Consider the following 19,454-nt stretch of genomic DNA (forward strand, 5'->3'; position numbering starts at 1 on the left):
TGTGGCGCAGCTCAACGTAGCAGCGGTAACAATGGTCGTTACTTGTATGAAACTTCATTTGAAGTCACGAACTGAAAAGTTCGGGGTTTGGTCGGAATGAAACTACTGAGTAAGCATTAAATGAGACAAGGGAAGGAAGGAAGAGCTGGTGGAGGGTCGATAGCGCCCATCGCAGAGACCAGCGTGGTGTTTAGAAGGGAATGAGTACAGGTTGAACACTCACTGACTTAGACTCACTTCATGACTGATTGATTACTGACTTGGTGTGGCTAAGGGTGGCTCGTTTTATGTTAAACAACCCTTAGCCGACATCCAATGGGCTCACAAGGGGTGAGTGTGGGTGGAGCGGTAATTCGTATTGAGGGGTTTTTCGCAGAATTGCGGGGAAAACCCAGAAGACTCTTGAGAGCGACTCGCGGATTGGTTGGGGCTGGTAACAAGTCGCCCCCGGTTTGAGACGCGAGACGGGCTCGGAGCATTCTGGGTTATTGGCGGAGAGGCGGAGAGGGATGTCTCGTGTTTATTTTATAAGAACAATGTACATAAATGTTAAAATAAAATCACAACAATAATTGCACGAAATAAATGTAAAAGACATGGTGAAAAATGAAAAATGGTAGCCGCAGGCGTACCGCTTAGCTTCTAGCGTAGCCCGTTGCCAGATAGCTAACCTTAACGAGTATTTACAGAAATAGTTACCGCAAACTTTATAATTAACTTAGACTAATTACGTAATTATCCTACACTCACTCGCGGGTTTATATACAAAGGAAAGAAAATGAAATATTGTCTTTATCGAGCCAAGGGCGCGGGTCGCATCCGGTCTACATGGACCTTGGTTGGTTTAGGGTCGGAGTCCACTAGGTACATGCCGCCATCTCCGAGCGCTTGGATGACTGGAAATGGACCTCTCCATTTGGACGCGAACGGCTGGCTTCCCAGCGGTAAGAACTGAATAAGAACCTGATCGCCAGGTTCGTAGGTGGGTGGTGGATGATGTGGGGGTTCCACATCGAGTTTTCGCGCCACGTAGTGTTCTTGGTGCCTTCGCGCTTGTTGGCGAAGAGCTTCAGGTTCGGGCCGCGCTTCTCTCGCTTTTGGGCCATCCCATTCGCCTGGGAATTGGAGTTCCACCCCGTAGAGCAGCTGGCTCGGTGGTTGCCCCGTGGCTGCGTTTCTTCGTTTTCGTAGGGTAAACAAGATACCCGGAAGTTGGATATCCCAATCGAGTTGGGATTTCTGATGTAGGTGGATTTTAAGAAGCTTTTTGAGCTCCTGATTACGCCTTTCCGTAGGGTTTTGCCGGGGCGTGTAGGTGGCGGTAGTCCATGGTTGGCATCCCCAACGTTGGCATGCTTTTGTCCATCTGCTGCTTGTGAACTGGGGGCCGTTGTCCGTGATGATGTTCTTGGGGTAGCCAAACCGGGCAAAAACTTCCTTGTCGAAGATTGTTATTATAGTTTTCGCACTGGCTTCTTGTACTGGGTACGCTTCGACCCATCGAGTAAATAGATCCGTGATTGTGACAATGAACCTATTGCCCCTGGGCGTGATGGGATAAGGCCCCATGACATCGCAGGCGATGGTTTCGAAGGGCCTTTGGGGGCGACGCGGTCGTAACGGTGCAAGGGTTTGATTGGGGCGTTTTTTGAACCGCGCGCATAGTAAACATGTACTCACGTAGTCTCGCACGTCTTGTCTCAAGGAGGGCCAGTGAAAATTATTCCGAATTAGGCGCTCACTTTCGTCAGCCCCAGGGTGTCCAGCTAATGTTGCGTCGTGATGTTCGAAGAGCACGCGCTCCTTAATGCCAGCTGGTACGTAGAGCGTGTTCTTAGGGCGACGGCACAGGTAGCCATTGTCGATGCAATAGTTTTTGTAGAATCCACTTTGCCAACCGTTGCCTTCGGGGGGGTTTTCCTCCATGTCTCGGCGCTGGTTAATCAACCGTCGGGTTAAGGCATCGCTAATCTGAGCCTGTCGGACCTCTTCTGCTATGGTTAGGATTTTCTCCTGGGAAATTCCATCTTGTTTGTCGACCTCAGGTGGTGGTTCAGGTGGAGGCTCTTCGATGGGGGCTTCGTCTTCGGCAATCTCTTTATCGTGTCTTGGCATGTCTATTGAAACACTGGCGGGGCACGCACTTGCTTGGAGCGGTGTTGATGTCGCAGTGTCTTCGCTTTTTGCAGCAAGGGGGCTGTCATGGCGTTTTGGGGTCCCTTTTTCGAGGGCTTTGCTGTGGTAGAACACCTGGTTGTTCGGTACCTGACGAGCTTTAGTCGTGGTTTCGGAAGTGACAGCCAGTACCTCCTTGTCCAAGGAAGCGGTTGTCCTCGGCGTGGAGGCTACGTGCGAGCCAACGGCGCCGGCGACAGCGGTTTGGACCGAAACGGTCGTGTTCATAGGGGGCTGTACCTCCGAGGCAGGTCGAAATTCGGTTGCTGGTGTTGAGGTTACGGTTGAACCTTCGGTTTCGCGAATTTTTGGGGCTGCGGTTGAGCCTTGATTCGTAGTGGTTGTAGCAGCAAGGGGGCTGCTATTGCGTGGAGTTAGTTTAGCGACTGGGACAGTTACGGCCTCGATGATAGATTTGAAAATCGCAGCAGTTGTTTCCTTGTCCAAGGAAACGGTTGTTTTCGGCATGGGGGCTGCGTCAGAGCCAACGGTGCGCGTGAAAACGGGTGCTCTCGACGTGGGGGCTGCGGTAGAGCCGGCGGCACGTGGAGAATGACGTGGATGGGGCTGCGTTTCGAATTTCGGTTCAGGGGGCGCACTGTTTACTGTCGCGGATTTTTGTTTTGAAAAGTTGGGCGCCACTGGAAGCAGATTTTGGGGCCCCTCTTCCAGTAGGGGTTGAGGTTTGGCCTCGGCGAAGTTTACTGCTGGGGACCGGACGACATGGCTTTGGGCTGAGCCTTGGCGACGGCCCCATTTTCGTTTCCCGACGAAAATGTTCGTGGTTTCGCAGAGCAGTCCCGATGAAAGTGAAAGCCGGGACAAAAACGGCACTTTGGTAGCGAAGGGGGCTGCCGAGTGTGGTTCGAGGGTAAACGCTTTCTGTTTTCCTCTACTTGGATCATGGCTTCGATAAAATCGTTCATCGATTGCGGAAATACAGTTCCGCTAGCCGCAGCGAGTTCCGGTGTCAGCAACCCGGCTGTGAGTCGCACCAGTTGCGACTCCGGCAGTTCGGGTGCTACTCGCTTTGCTAGGAGCCATTTTCGTCGAAGAAAATGCTCCACGTTTTCGTTTCGTTGACCGTCGCCGTAGAGTGACGCTTTGAGTTTAAACAAATGACTCACCCCGTTGTATCGGTTCAGGAAAGCGGCGGTGAAATCCTCGTATGTGGGAATGAGCGATCCGTTGAGTCTCCACCACTCTTTGGCGGGCCCCCGGAGTTGTGAAACGATTCTCTGAAGGCGAATCTCCTGGTTGTCGTTGTTGATTCGAAGGAGGCATGTGTCCAGGAATCGTTGTGGGTCCTCGTGATTTTCGCCGAAAAACTCTGGTAGTGGCAAGGGTTCTTGCGGTGCTGGAGTTTCGTTGTTGGTCCGGAGCGACTCATGGAACTGAGTTTGGGCTCTTGCAGCGTCGATTTGAGCTTGAATAAGCTCGCGAATGGCTTCGGTCAGGGCGTCCATGGCGTTGATTTGGTTTAATGTTGCACTAGCACGAGTACTGGGCATCACTTGGAGAGCATGAGGGTAAGGGTAGTGGATAAGTCGGCGTCTCCGACGTCGAAACAGCCCCACGTGTCGGGCGCCAAATTGTTACCGCGAAGCTTTTTGGCCCTTGTGGCGCAGCTCAACGTAGCAGCGGTAACAATGGTCGTTACTTGTATGAAACTTCATTTGAAGTCACGAACTGAAAAGTTCGGGGTTTGGTCGGAATGAAACTACTGAGTAAGCATTAAATGAGACAAGGGAAGGAAGGAAGAGCTGGTGGAGGGTCGATAGCGCCCATCGCAGAGACCAGCGTGGTGTTTAGAAGGGAATGAGTACAGGTTGAACACTCACTGACTTAGACTCACTTCATGACTGATTGATTACTGACTTGGTGTGGCTAAGGGTGGCTCGTTTTATGTTAAACAACCCTTAGCCGACATCCAATGGGCTCACAAGGGGTGAGTGTGGGTGGAGCGGTAATTCGTATTGAGGGGTTTTTCGCAGAATTGCGGGGAAAACCCAGAAGACTCTTGAGAGCGACTCGCGGATTGGTTGGGGCTGGTAACAAAGTTTTTATTGCCTAGAAAATAAACCCGACCGCGGACTAAACAAACACCACGCTCGCCAACATTAAAATTATCGGGGCCTCACACTAGACTTTGGCGTGATGACATCGTTCCTTTTTGACGATCGTCAATGTTTTCGAGCCGACGACAAAACCAATTTTGAAAAAAAGATTTTTCCTATATATTCTGAAATTTATATCAACGAAACGACTATTCTCAGGACCTAGTGACGTCCTTACAGACGCTCGCCGTACCGACGACTTATTCGCGGTTAAAGAGAACATCAAACTGCGACGTCGTCGACAGATACTTACTGGGTAAACGTGAAAAGTTGGTCTTTGGTCTGTCGAAAGTCTAATCTATCCTCTACCGAATGCCAATAAGAATTTTTTTAAATACTTTTGTTTTTGTGCGGAAAAATTCTTTCAAAACAGTCGATGCACGAAACGAAACCAACTACGAAACCGGAACTTTTTGGAAGATGACGGGCCCCAGGAGTCATTAGGGTACATTGAATGCAAACATTAAAAAAAAATAGTTGTTTATGTTTTCTAAAAGTTTTTTCTATACTTTGGTCTTGATAAAAACAACGAAATCTCAAAAAACATTCGAAGATGCAAACGTTTGATGTAAACTGTTGTATGATAGAAAATGTCACAATAAAAACGTTTATTTTATTAATATTTGTTGTTTTAGTATACTTATAACTTTACCGATGTTTCATTATTGTACAATACTCTATTTTATAAATAAAATGCATTTCTAAATAGAAACAAATTTGATTCGTTTCGTTGCAATGCGTTGTCATCTATACGTTCTAACTATTAGCAACATTCACTGAAAACTATTTTTAAACTTATCAATTTTGTATTTCAATTTCAATTTCAATAGTTAGTTCTATCCACCTACGTAATACAAATTCTGTCACTTTACACAAACACAAAAATGTGTTATAGTGAAGAATATGTAGGTAGTTAGTTACCAACCTATACACGTTAAAATATACTTTGGTTTTATTTGTTTGCATCTTACTGTTTTGTTTTTCTTTACCTAAAGTAAAAACCAAAATTCAACTTGGAACCAAAATTATTATAGAAAAGAACAACAACAACAACAACAACAACAACAACAACAACAACAACAACAACAACAACAACAACAACAGATGACAATGTAGTTTACTTCTTTCGTTTATATGAGATGCTTTTTTTCAAGTGACACTTCACAAATTGTAAATTCTACTAAAACAGATATACCTAATGTCTGTTTGTCTCTTTCTCTCTCTCTTGCACTCAATAATAAATTGGTACTTTTTAATAAATTAATAATACCTAGATAATAGGAAACTCTTTCCTTCGATGTCGACAATGGCGCGCGCGTATAAAATAAAAATAATTATAACTTGGAAGATAATTTAAAAATTATCACTAAAATATTTTTATTTATTTGCCTACGCAATTAGATAGAAATTTGGTAGAAATCTATTTTTACTAATTTGGATGATTTTTGATATATGAACCGAATATTTGATTGCATGTTTCAACAATAACTAAGATTAAATTCTCGAAACGTTTTACGTGGCGTATCATAATCTATTTTGCATTTAGATTAAAAAAAAGTATGTAATGTTTTGGTTAAGCACAAACGTGTTTCTAACTGTTTTTTTTTGTGATTTGAAGTAAAAAAAGTCATATACAAAATGAAAATTTTAAATATGATAGAAAGACAGATTGATAGATTAAGTAGATTAAGTTTACTAGATATAGATAGTTTAAGTTTAATCTGGTTTTTTTTAATTCTTAAGCACACAACGTCAAAGAAGTTAATTAAAATGTTGCCAAATGTTTATAAATATTAGATCATTTGTCTGCTGATCTACTTAATTCATAAACCGAGTAAGTATTGTAGACTTTATTGAATCAATAAAAAATTTACAACTTTTGATGAAACAAATATGTTTTTTATAAAAAATATTTATAGTGTTAATTTGAAGATATTTAAAAAAATAATATTTGTTACAAATTTTTATTTTATTAACAAAAATTGAAATAGTCATTACAGAACGCCACCGAGTTACTTTAAAATTGAAGAGGATAATTAATAAATAAGTTTATTAAAAAATCGAGAAATATTTGTTTGAATAAGATAGATTTATACAAATTCATTATTGTTTTAAAAATTAGTAAACATGGTTTTCTTTATCTGTAGATATTATAGCTAATAAAGATGCGTAAATTTTCTAGATCAGGCAACTAACATTTTAAGCATTGTCATAAAATTGTCATTTTTTGACTATTTTTCATTTGGAAGTATATTAAGTATTTAATATAAATACTTTTTTTTTGTTTTAATCAGTTATTATTAATTCTATTACATTTATTTTTTTGTTTTGTTTTTACTTTCCAATATTAAAGCTTCTGTACTAATAATATTAGCTTTGTTTGCGTAGGATATTTAGGACTAATCCTAAATTAGTCCAAGACTCATTTAAAGCGCATGTGCGGTTCTGAACCAGCTATGGATTATCGTTTACCACAAACAATAATATACCGTTGTCAAGTATGCAGTAAATGTTTAAAAATCGGAAAACCGCAAAAAATTATCACAAAATTATAAAAGAGAAACATTGGTACAAAAAAGTGTAAAATGTAAAAAACTACTCATTTTCACATTCACAAAAGTTATTTTACAAATAATTTCGATTTAGTAATATATTAAATAAATCTCAATAATAAAATAGACAGTAAAGCACCAAAACACGAGAGTAACAAAGACAAAACCGCTTTCGTCAACTGCGCAAGTCTAGAACTAAAAATCTTTGATCGAATGAACATGAAGATCGTTTGGACTGGTTCTGAACTGATCCGGTATCTAGGTTATATTCTCGACCGTGAACGACGGCCTGTAACTAAAAGTTCAGGTTATTCTCTCATATGTACTGTGCATGCAATTAATGCCAGAACAAGCTCATCGATCGCTATCGTGAACAAAGCTTTTGATTCCCTATCCGTATACCTATGACTAAACGTAATTATCATAGTAAGATATTATTTTATTTATCTGTTTAAGGTTTGAGAATAATTGTACAAGTACAAGTATAGAGTTAAGAAGATAAAGTCAGGTTAGGTCAGGTCAGATCAGGTCGGGTCGGGTCGGGTCAAGTCGGGTCGGGTCGGGTCGGGTCGGGTCGGGTCGGGTCGGGTCGGGTCGGGTCGGGTCGGGTCGGGTCGAGTCGAGTCGAGTCGGGTCGGGTCGGGTATTAGAGAGGGGTATTGAAAATGAAGAAATATAAGCAAAAACTTATAAGTGTGCAGAGGAAACTCCTTCGGCCCACATCTTGACTACGCACTCGCGAAGGGTAAGATAGCCACGGGAATGCTGAGATCTCTCGTATGTCGGCGGAGCGCGTTGTCAATTGACAACAAGCTCTTGTTGTACAAATCAGTGATCCGACCTACCATGACTTATGCTTCTGTGGCTTGGGCGTTCGCGCCCTGTAAGACTCGGATGCATAAGTTACAAACTTTCCAAAACAAATTTCTCCGTCAAGCATTCAACGCCCCGTGGTTTGTTCGCAACAACCAATTGCACCGAGAGGCGAAGATGCCGACGATGGAGGAATTCTTCCGTGAGACCGCCGAGCGAGCCTTTTCGAAGGCGGAAGCCCACCCGAACCCCCTGGTGCGAGAGGCCGTTGACTACGACGAAAACGGTCCGTCCAGATGCAAGAGGCCAAGGATGGCTCTCTTGTGATCGAAAAATGCCTTCTCACTCAGATCTTCCGAATCTGGTAAGCATCAAATGTCATTGCCACATTTATCTGTCGCAGCTCTTTTCAGATTCCATCAAATGGATCACTTCGGGGGAATCCCCGGAGCGCCCTCTTCTTTTCTTCTGGAGCCATGCAAACCGGCATGGCTACCCAGCGTGCGTTCAGGTATGAAGGACCAATGGTTCCGATCCCTAAGGTGACGCGAGGGGTTTTAGTGGGTATTGTCGGCTTGCACATTTACCGACCGAGTCCCACATAACCAGACCTAGTCTGGTATGCGTAAAAGCATTTCCCCTCAGATAATAGCAGAGGTCGCTTCTGGCTTCTATCGCCTTTCAAATTAAAGACAGTAGGAAGGTACTTGATAGAACAGGCAACAAGCATAAAGTGATAGAGCAATCTATCACGGCATGGCAAGCCAGATGGGACAACAGTTCCAAAAGAAAATGGACGCATCGCATAGTCTTATCTCGAACATAAGTCGGTAGATGGAAAGGAGAAAACCTGTGAGACAGGTAAATTACTACCTAATACAGTTTTTAATAGGACATAAGGCTTTTCTGTCATATCTACACCGTATGCATCGAGCAGATGATGACCGCTGTGTATACTGCAACGAGGAAGATACAGCCGAACATGTGTTTTTCGAAAACATGTGTTTTATCAACGCGATGCCATTCGATAGAAGTGGGAATTACAAATAAGTAATAAACTTATACATGATAATCTAGTTGAAAAAATGCTCGAGAACAATGAGCATTGGAGAACAGTACAGAAATTTACAGAGGAGATTTATAAAACTAAGAAAATGGGGGAAGAAGGAAGAAATCAATGTTCGAAAAGCTCTGATTCTTCGTAAACGAAAAGACGTAGAAAAATGCCCGCTGAGGGACCTAGATCATCTGCCGTAGGAGGCGGCCAGAAGATGTCTTGGGAACCAGCGTGCACGATCTAAGAACGGAGGCGCTAATTCCTGGAGAAAAAGAATAAGCTTTCACTCCTGACGGTATGGTCAGGTCAGGTCAGGTCAAGTGGCTGAGATGGGTGGCTTAGATTCTATACATTAGATATACCTTTTTCATTGCCTAGTATGGTTGAAAGTGTATTTTGGACATTTAAAAAAACCATACAAATCTTAAGAATGCATCAAGTTCAAGAAAATCTAAGAATGCTTCTCCTGTAGAAATGTCATAAAAAGATATTGGAAGATTAGAAATAATAGTTGTCTGAGATAGTTCAAGCATTAATAATTTTAAAATAGCAAACACATTATATCTTTGATCAAGTTTTGGGTATGGGAAAAAATTGACAAAAACACATTTTCTGAGCACAGAAGCTCGCCGGAAAAACGAAAACTGAACAATGTAAGGAGCTGTTTTAGCGCAATTCTTTAGATTTTATACGACAATTTAAAAAAAGTAAATTTTAGTCTATTTTCCAATTTAAGAAAAAAATACACTGGAAAAAATATAACGAAAATTTTCAAGATATCACAGCTCTAAAAAACTTGGTTTAAAAAGTTACCAGAATTGACCCACATGGATGGGATTCCAAACCCCGATTAACCAAGTGTATGTAATAAAAAGGTAGTTATAGTAAAAAGTAATCAAAAAATTGTTTTGCTAAATTATTGTTTTCTATGTGAGGCCATAAATTAATCATTCCACTCTTGTATATAGTTTTATAAATCGAATTTATAACAAACATTTAGGGTAGATATCTACTATAAAAGATTTGTTTATTATAATAAATTGTTAGTTAATTTCTTTGAGGAAAGTACTATTGATCTATTTATTTTTTATAATTATTAATAATAACTATTAGTGTACCTATTAATAGCGCAAAGTTGTACCTTTGTCGATTGAAGCATTTTCTCAAAATCGACAATATAAATTTGCGCTCGCAACACACATACACAAAACTTTTTCTGAATCTCCAAGTATTAACAATATACCATAATATTCAGAACAAAACCATGTAACAATTTATTAAAATTGGCAATTATTTATTTTCTGTTTACTCGTTGTTACTAGTAACTATAGCTAGTTACAAAAATCACTGGACATTTGATTTCAAAAAAAAATAATAATAATAATAATAAAAAATAAACAAAATGGGAGAACAAGCGTTTTTTTCAGTTATGTCGCTTTAAAGCGACAAAGTGACAGTTTTGGAGAAACGTCAACCTTACGTTGCTAATATAGACATTATAATATGTAATAATTATAAATGACAGCACAACAACTTATACTTATTTTAAGAAATCCGCGTCTTAATTATGCACCCAAATATAATACTAAATATTAAACTAAAAAGGATGTACAAACGAGCGAATGTTATAAATATTTTTTAAATTTCTAATTTAAGAGTTCGTCGCTGCTCCTTTCAGATTCCATCAAATGGATAACTTCGGGGGAAAACCCGGAGCGCCGTCTTCTTTTTTTTCTAAGGCAACACGGCATGGCATGGCTGCCCAGGGTGCGTTCAGGAATGAAGAACCAATGGTTCCGATTCCTCAGGTGAAATTGAATTCGTATCAGAATATGTAGTATTGTTTGTAATGTAATAACTAAAAAAAATGAAATTAAGACATATAGAAGAAACACTAAAGAGAGTTAAGAATTTGATTAATCCGAGATGTTACTTTCCTGCTATTTCTTGATTTCTTTTGCGTCGCACTTTTACCGATGTAATTTGTTTTTGCTGTTTCATTTTAAATTTAATTTAAAAAGAGCTTCGATTGATAAAAAAAAATCTAGATTTGAGTGGTCGGTCATTAGATTTATTTTTTACTTAATGAAACAAATTTTATTTACTTTTAAATGTTAATTGTGGTTCTGAAAAGAACCGATTTCATTTTTTTCTTCTTTTTAAACGATGAAAGAAAAAACTTCTCTATTTTGAACTTGTGTATTTGGTGACGGCTTTGGTACCTTCAGAGACTGCGTGCTTTGCCAATTCACCAGGCAACAAGAGACGAACCGCTGTTTGAATTTCCCGGCTCGTAATCGTCGAACGCTTGTTGTAATGCGCAAGACGAGAAGCTTCAGCGGCGATCCGTTCAAAGATATCATTAACGAAACTGTTCATGATGCTCATCGCCTTGCTCGAAATACCGGTATCGGGGTGTACTTGCTTCAATACCTTATAAATATAGATTGCATAGCTTTCCTTCCTCCTGCGCTTCTTTTTCTTGTCGCTCTTCGAAATATTCTTTTGAGCTTTTCCAGCCTTTTTCGCTGCTTTACCGCTTGTCTTTGGTGGCATATTTTTTAATATTTCTAATCTTAATAAAGAAAAAAAAAACACGACACAAACGAACTGTAATACGCACAACGAACACAAAATATACCTGTCAACTTGAAAGTTCAAGCTAAAATCATGGTGCACTATTCAATTCAATTCAAAATACGTTTATTCAAAATAAATTACATTTCAAAAGGGATTTTGATAAATATATACAAGATATTTACAACTTAATCTACGAGTCCGGACTGTTTTAGGCTTTTGGCCTCTTCAGTCAAGGAAATGGATGAATGTTGTGTGGGAGTGTGTGTGTCGTCGGGTGGTGAGTGAAAGAGTGAGAAGTTTGGGGCTCGTAGGAAGCTGTGGATGTGGATGTCGTCGTGGGTGTCTTGTCGGTGTCGTCAGTGGCGTCTCATTGTGAGGGGCGTCTCTTCAACGAGAAGTTGAAGATTGTCGGGCAGGTCGGGGTACAGCGCTGAGAGAAGCGCCGTGGGTGGATGGGGCAGTTTTCTTCTGGGGATCCGGGGGACTCGGTTGCGAAGAGTGTTGTCGCGTGTGAGAAACTTATGTGAAGTGTTGAGTGTGTTTTGGGCAATTGTGTTGTTGTTGTTGAGTGTGCGTTTGATGTAGTTTTGTTGGAGTTTGTGAAGACGGTCTGTGATGGGGGTGGTGTTTGTGTCCTGGTGGAGGGAATTGCTGGCGTGGAAGCGGTCGAGGCGGTGAATTCGGCGAAGGATTTGTCGTTCGCATGTGGCAATGCGATGTGTCTTGGTGTGTGGGAGAGATGCGTAGATGGGGGCTCGGTACTCGATGACGGGTCGGATGAATGTGTTGTAGGTGTGGAGAAGAGTGCGGGAATGGCACCCTTGGAAGTTTCCCATGAGATGGCGGAGGAGGTTGGATCGGTTGCGGACTTTCTTGAGCGTGTTCTGGAGGTCGGTGTCGAGTGAGCATGTGTGTGTGTAGGTGATTCCTAGGTACCTTGTGGATGGCACAAGGTCGATGGGTGTGTTGTCGAGTGTGATGGTGATGTCGCGTGGGTCGAATTTCTTGTTTCGTGTGAGGTTGGGGTGTTTGAAGAGGATGGCGGTGGATTTTGTGGGGTTGATCTTCACTCTCCACTTGCGAGTCCATGTGGAGATCTGGTTGAGGAGGGGCTGCAGGGTCCTGGAGGCTGAGGCGGCGGTGGTCCGGGATGTCCAGAGGGCGGTGTCGTCGGCGAAGAAGCGGGTTTTGGTCTGGTGAAGATCTGAAACAGGAAAATCAGAACTGTAAAAAATGTAAAGAATGGGCGACAGAACGGAGCCTTGAGGGACCCCGGAGAGAAGGGGGACGGGATAAGAAAAGGAATTTTGGACTTTGACTTTGCAGGAGCGGTTTGAGAGAAAAGAGTCGATTAATTTGATGAAGTTGAGGTTGATGTTGTGGGAAAGAAATTTTTGGATGAGACCATCGTGCCAAACACGGTCAAATGCACGTTCGACGTCCAAGAAGACGGCTAGTGTGCACTGGCCGAGATTGGCACTCCGGGTTGAGTCGGTGAAGAGTTCGAAAGTGGGGTCGGAAGTGGAGCGATGGGGGCGAAAACCGAATTGTTCAGGGGGCAGTAGGTTGTTTTCTTCGAGAGTGTGTCGGAGACGAGAGGCAAGAATTGTTTCGAAGATTTTTCCCAGAATGTTGAGGAGAGAGATGGGACGATAAGAAAGTGGGTTGTTGGGGTCTTTGTTGGGCTTGGGAATCATGATGGTGGTGGCTTCTTTCCATGGGGTTGGAAAGTGACCGGAATTGAAGCAAGAATTGTAAATTGTGGTGATGGATGTGATGGCTGTGTCAGGGAGATGTTTGAGAAGAATGGGTTTGATCTGGTCTGGTCCTGGGGCTTTCGAGTTCTTCAGCCGGATAATGAGGGCTTTGATCTCGTCGTCGGTGGTTGGAGCGGTCAAGTCCGGGTTGTCGGGTGGAAAGTCTGGGTCGGGGTCTGGGTCGAGGTCAGCGTCGTAGTCAAGTCGGGGGAGGTTTTGCCTGAAACGGAGAGTGTTGTTAGTGACTGTGTTAAAAAAGTGTTGGTTGAAATGTGGGTCATTGGGGACTTGGTGGATGTTTTGGAGGGTAGCAGCAAAACAATTTGCTTTGTCTTGTGGGGTGTTAAAAATGGTGTTGTTGACTGACAAATGGTGGATGGGGTGAGATTTTCGGCCTGTGAGTGAATTGAATTTGTCCCAAAACTTTTTACCGTCTCGGTAATCGAGGGAGCTACAACTGTTTGACCAGTGGGCAAGACGAAATTGGTTGATGTCACGTCTTATTTGTGCATTGAGACGGTTAAAGACAGTTTTGAGGACTGGAGATCTGGTTTGCACGAATTCGCGATAAATTCGGCGTTTGACTCGGATGAGGGCAAGGATTTGAGGGGGCAATGGTTTGCGATTTGTTGGAATGTGTTTGATGGGTACAAAAAGTGTTTGAGCTTGTTTGATGAGTTGTGTTAGTTGTGTTACTTGTGTGTCAATGGTGTTGGGGTCAAGTGTGTCGTCAATGTGTGGGAGGTTGTTTGTGATGTAATTTTGAAAGTCGGTCCAGTTTGTGTTGTTGAAATCGAAAATGGGGATGTGCGTGGGTCGCGGTTGGGGGCCTTGAAGTGTGAAGTTTGAGACAAGAGGGAGATGATCGGAGGTGACTGTGGTGCCAATGAAAGAGTCTGTGTTTGTGATGTGTGTGAGATTATCGGTCACAATGATGTGGTCTACGATCGATGTGCCAACGTGATTGATGAGTGTGGGAAATTGATTTCGAAGACGACAAAGAGGAAGAGTGTTGAGAGAGCGTGTGAGGTGTCTGCCGTTTGTGTTTGAAATTGTGTCACCAAAATCGGTGTGTCGAGCGTTGAAGTCTCCGAGAATGACTGCGTGTCTGAATGTGGAAGTGTAATCGAGGAGTTGGGTACTGACGGTTTCGAGAGGAGGATTGTAATAACAAATAAACAGAATGTTTAAATTGTTAATGTGAATGGTGGCTGCAACGGCTTGAAGGTGGTCAAGATGAGGGGGTAAGATGTGTTGAGATGAAGCGAGTGAAGTTGAGACAAGAAGTGTGACGCCGTGTTTGGCTCGGGTTGTGGGGCTGGGTTTGTTGTAGGAGTGGAAGCCTGTGATGTTTACGGGTCGTTTGGATTGTGTCTCTGTGATTGCTGCGATGTGAATTTGGTCGATGTGTAGAAAATGTCTCAAGGAGGCAAATTTACGAGAAATCCCTCCCGTATTGACTGTGGCGAAATTCAGAGAAGCCATTTTTGAAACGGGGGCCAGAAGGATTCACCGAAATGGTGGATTTATCCAAAAGTGAAGTGAATTTTGTTTGATGAGTGTGAGATTTTTAGATCGCGTCGGAGACAAGCGCGAGCGGAATGTTCGAGAACAGATTGGATTTTCTGTTTCTCGAACGGAAAAAGGTCAAAAAGGGTTTTTGTGATGAAGCGTAGGAATTGACGGGCAGAAACGAAGGGTTCGCGCTCGTCGGAGTCGTCGTCAGAATTTTCGGGATCGAATTCCTTGTCAACGATTTTGATGGGAACGACGGGGGTTTCTGGGGTCATTTGGGAGGGTTTGATAAATTGGGGGCAATCTCGGGACCAAGCGGGGTGATTCCCCTGGCATTTGGGGCATTTGGGGTTTGAAACTGCGGAAGGGCACGGTTTTGACCGATGATTGTCGGGGCAAGTGGGGCAGATGGGCTTGTTGGGGCATTGGGAAAAAGAATGGCCAAATGTGAAGCACTTGGCGCACTGGAGAGGGGCTGGTTTTGGGGGGTGCGACGGCTCGCAGGGGTGAACGTGGCCGAAAAGTGAAAGGCCATTTGACAGGAGTGTGTCGATCGCCGTTTTGTCCGGTGTCACGATACGCATGAGAGGAGTTGGTTTGTTGGTTTTGGCGGAAATGATGCGCCAAACTTTTTGAATGTGGAAATTATTCAGGGCTGAAATGACGTCTTGGGGTTCGATGTCAGAGCTGACGTCTCTGACAACGATGGAAAAAGTGATGGGTTTGGGTTCGATTTGGGGTAGGAGGCGTGTGGGGTTTAAGAGTTTGAACTGGATTTTCGAGCCAGGGAAGCCAGCTTGAAGCGTTGAAATTTGGTTAGGGGTAAGTTGCCTGGAAAGAACAAGAAGAGCGGATTTGTTGTAATTGACTTTTAGAGAGTCAATTTGGTGGAGGCCGAGTGAAATGAGGTGAGAGTAAAAGCTTTTTTGAGTGGCGAGTGGGGCAGGGATGTTTTGGATTGAGTAGCGAAATGAGAGTTTTTTTGAAGTGGTAGTTGAAGACGATTTTTCCGAAGTGGTAGACGAAAAGGATGCTGATGTTTCGGAGTTTGATGGTGAGGGTGTGCGTGAACGTTGTTGGGTGTGTTTTGTGGATTTTAATGTAGTGGCGTGAGTTTGTGGGGGTGGCAAAATTTTTTTGTCCATAAGGGACGGAATGGGTTTGTTTTGGGGAAGCGTTTTTGGAGAGTTTGCAGAAGACGGAAGTGAAGTGGGTAGGTTGAGGGGTTTTTTTGGTGAGTGTTTCACCGGGCCCTTGGAGCGGAGCCGACGCTCGTTCTCCATTGTGGAAACTTTTGCAATTTATCACTTTGGATTTCACTGTCACTTCACTTAGCAAACAATCGAGTGGCTGAGCGATCAGAGTCAGCGCAGAGACTCGATGTGTTCACCTCGAGAGCGCGAAAGGAACTGATGCACTACTTGTTAAAAATGTTTTATATACGAATTTACTCCGAATCAAGACCCCACCTTTTAGTATAATCATCCAGTCAGAAATACGACTTCTCTATAAGTAACCGTATAAATACGAAGCCAGAAACGCAACTTTAGTCATTTGCAGTCGCAGTTGTAGCATACAAGTTATACGCGCAGCATATTCTTATAGTTTATTTTGACTTTTCCATAAACTACGAAAACCACCATCATATCAACATGTCTGGACGTGGAAAAGGAGGAAAGGTAAAAGGAAAAGCCAAGTCTCGTTCGAGCAGGGCCGGTCTTCAGTTTCCTGTTGGAAGAATACATCGTTTACTTCGTAAAGGTAATTACGCCGAACGAGTCGGTGCCGGTGCTCCAGTTTATTTGGCGGCTGTGATGGAATATCTTGCCGCTGAAGTTCTTGAATTGGCTGGAAATGCTGCTCGTGACAACAAAAAAACTCGTATTATTCCACGTCATCTTCAATTGGCCATCAGAAATGACGAAGAATTAAACAAGCTCCTTTCCGGTGTGACAATCGCTCAAGGTGGTGTTTTACCCAACATCCAGGCGGTCCTTTTGCCGAAAAAAACCGAAAAGAAACCATAAACAGCTAACTGTTGTCTCTCTAGTTGCTGTGAGAAGCAGCAAGCTACAAAAAAATAATAATGTCGGCCCTTCTCAGGGCCATCATTTTTTTAACAAATAAAAAAAGAATCACAAACTTTTTTTAAAGAGTAAATAAACATACCTACTTAAAGTTACATAAAACTTGGCAAAAATTTATTGCACGATTTAAAAAAAAAAGAGCACTCAAGATGTTTTATTTTCTTAATAGTTTAAAAGCAGGTAAATTTTTATTGCCTCTCCTAGACGGCGAGCTACACGCCGCGCCGGTGGGGGGCTAGCTAATCCATGTATATCGGTTAGGCTTTGATGTTTTCTTTCTTTAGTGGTAATTATTATTTATCTCTGAAAAGTCAAAATTCATCCCTTTAAGGAAAAGCATACGATTGATTAAACAACAAAGTCATAAAAACCACACAACTTTATTTGTTACATTTCCTAGAAATATAAAAACAGTTTGGAAATCAAACATTTATTATACTGGTGGTTTAACTGAGAGCCTTGTGATACGTACTTTTTTCATTTGTTTAGAAATATTTTTGTGGTTCTGAAAAGAACCGTTTTTTTTTCGTCGAAAATTAAAATGCGATGAATAGTAGAGAGTAGATTGATGTAACTAACGATGAGGAAGAAACATAAAAACCAAACAATGCTGGTATACCGGTATTGTCGTCGCCTCGTAGTCTCATAGATAAAACATAGGTTATAAAAAAAACTTAACCGCCAAAACCGTAAAGTGTACGCCCTTGACGCTTCAAAGCGTAAACGACATCCATGGCGGTGACGGTTTTACGTTTTGCGTGTTCGGTGTAGGTGACGGCATCACGAATGACGTTTTCGAGGAATACCTTCAGGACACCTCTGGTTTCTTCGTAAATGAGACCGGAGATACGTTTCACTCCTCCACGACGTGCCAATCTTCTGATCGCGGGCTTCGTGATGCCCTGGAACGACCGGTCAATTTAATTTGTTAAAGCCTGATAAAGTTGAAGATAACATATATTAAAATAATAAGCTTTTTTTTTTTTTTTTTTTTTAAGTCCGGTTTTTACGATATAGCTTGGGGACCTTCTTCCTTTGATTAAGGATAAAAAAGTAAGCTTTCCTCTAGTTTTTGGTCGGGCAAAAATGTCATAATTTTTTATTATTTACAGACTTTCAAAGTTGTTCTAGAATTATGGTTTATGAGGACAGAGTACAGAAAAAAAAGGACATTTTAATGATATGCAAACGGCAAAGTAATAAACAATCCTTGCATATGTAAACACGATATCTCTGTTGCTGGTGGACCAAAAAAAATTTTGTTTGCAAATTCGTGTTCTCCAAATTAAACTATAGAAGGCGGCAGAAAACTACTGTTTTTGCTTTAAAAAAAAATTAGGGGTAGGTTTTTGAATATAAAGATAACCATATCGTGTCACCCCTCATACATCTTAGAATAAAGGGTATAACTTAAAAATATAAAATAAGTTAGGTAATTTTTTTTTCCTAAGCGAGATATAAAAATTAACACTGCAAAAGTTAAATTTGACTAACTTGCTGGATAGAACTTTTTATTGCGCATCTTTTTTGTAATAGTTCATTTTTACGTAGAATGTATGGTTTTTGAAATATTTACGTTTTAATATTTTTTGGATTTTTTTTCTACACGTAACTTTACTATGTATTTTCTAATACGTCTAAAAAAAGATAGAATTTAAAAATATAAAATAATTTAAGTATTTGGTGTCTAAAATTTTACAAGTTAGATTATTTTCAAATACGTAATCTCATCAAGTATCTCCTCAAATTTTGCAGCTTTAGGTAGAGATTGAAAATGTGTATAATATTCATAGTGTCACCGTTATATTTTAACGAAATAATTTTAAATTTAAGAATATAATGTCTACTAAAAACTTCTAAATTTTTTTTAAAAACAACATCGATACGTCGTATTCACAAATTGTTAACATTATAAAATAAGATTTGGACGTGATGGCAATAGCATAGCGAAAGCTGGATTTGTATTCTGTAATTATAAGTTCCAATGATCGCATGGTATCATAATCAGACTCGTATGGCTATATCTGTACCTAAACATTTTATGTTTGTTATTATGAGAAAAGGCAATAATGAAACGTTAGTTAAAAGTCAAAAAATTTTTCTTTCTTACACTAAACCATATTTTTTGATAAATAAATTTTGATTTTACAGACAACCAGAGTTTTGCCGTCTTAAACCATTAATTAAAATTATAAATTGTAAACTAATTTGATTTTAATGTAGATCAGGAAGGGTACGTACAGCTACAGCCACCGAAACTTTAATATTTGAATTAAAAAACTCAATCTACTCAAAAAGTAGTAAATGTAGGGTTGGCGTAACTAGCTTTTTGCAACAATGATATCCAATATTCAAGCTCCAGAAATTAAGGAATTGTTTGCGCAGACGCATCGTTTTGTAATGCGTATCTAAGCGTAGGAAGCGTAGGAAATGAAACAACTGAAACAAGACAGGCAGTACAAATACAAACGCGGTAGCGAGTTGTTGGTCGGTTAGTGTTCTTTCTATTTTGTGCATATGCAGTGCAGTTCTTGTGTATACAGGAATGTAGGTATATCTACCACGAAGTATCGGAAAGTATCAGGTAGGATTTATTTTGTTGTTTGTAAACATGTGTCTGGAAAGTCGCGCACCTCCGTGACTCTGCATCATCGGGCGATACTCTAGACAACAAGAAAAATGTAAAAAAAATATGTTGTTGAAAATATGATAAAGCAAAGAGTAAAAATTCTTTGCCAAAAATGAAGGTGTATGCGCTACTATTTCGGACGCCAATTCACTTGTGGTGTAAATTATATTGC

General features: G+C 41.3%; 1 protein-coding gene across 1 annotated transcript; it reads right to left on the reverse strand.

Moving 5' to 3' along the window:
* Positions 1-10,873: 10,873 nt before the first annotated feature.
* On the reverse strand, positions 10,874-11,360 carry LOC135266901 (histone H2B). The gene has a single exon (XM_064358348.1). It carries the CDS (start codon positions 11,268-11,270, stop codon positions 10,899-10,901), a length of 372 nt encoding a protein of 123 aa, XP_064214418.1. The 5' UTR covers positions 11,271-11,360; the 3' UTR covers positions 10,874-10,898.
* Positions 11,361-19,454: the final 8,094 nt, after the last annotated feature.

The sequence above is a fragment of the Tribolium castaneum genome, chromosome 8 (genome assembly GCF_031307605.1).
Source record: "Tribolium castaneum strain GA2 chromosome 8, icTriCast1.1, whole genome shotgun sequence".
Classification (NCBI taxonomy): domain Eukaryota; kingdom Metazoa; phylum Arthropoda; class Insecta; order Coleoptera; family Tenebrionidae; genus Tribolium; species Tribolium castaneum.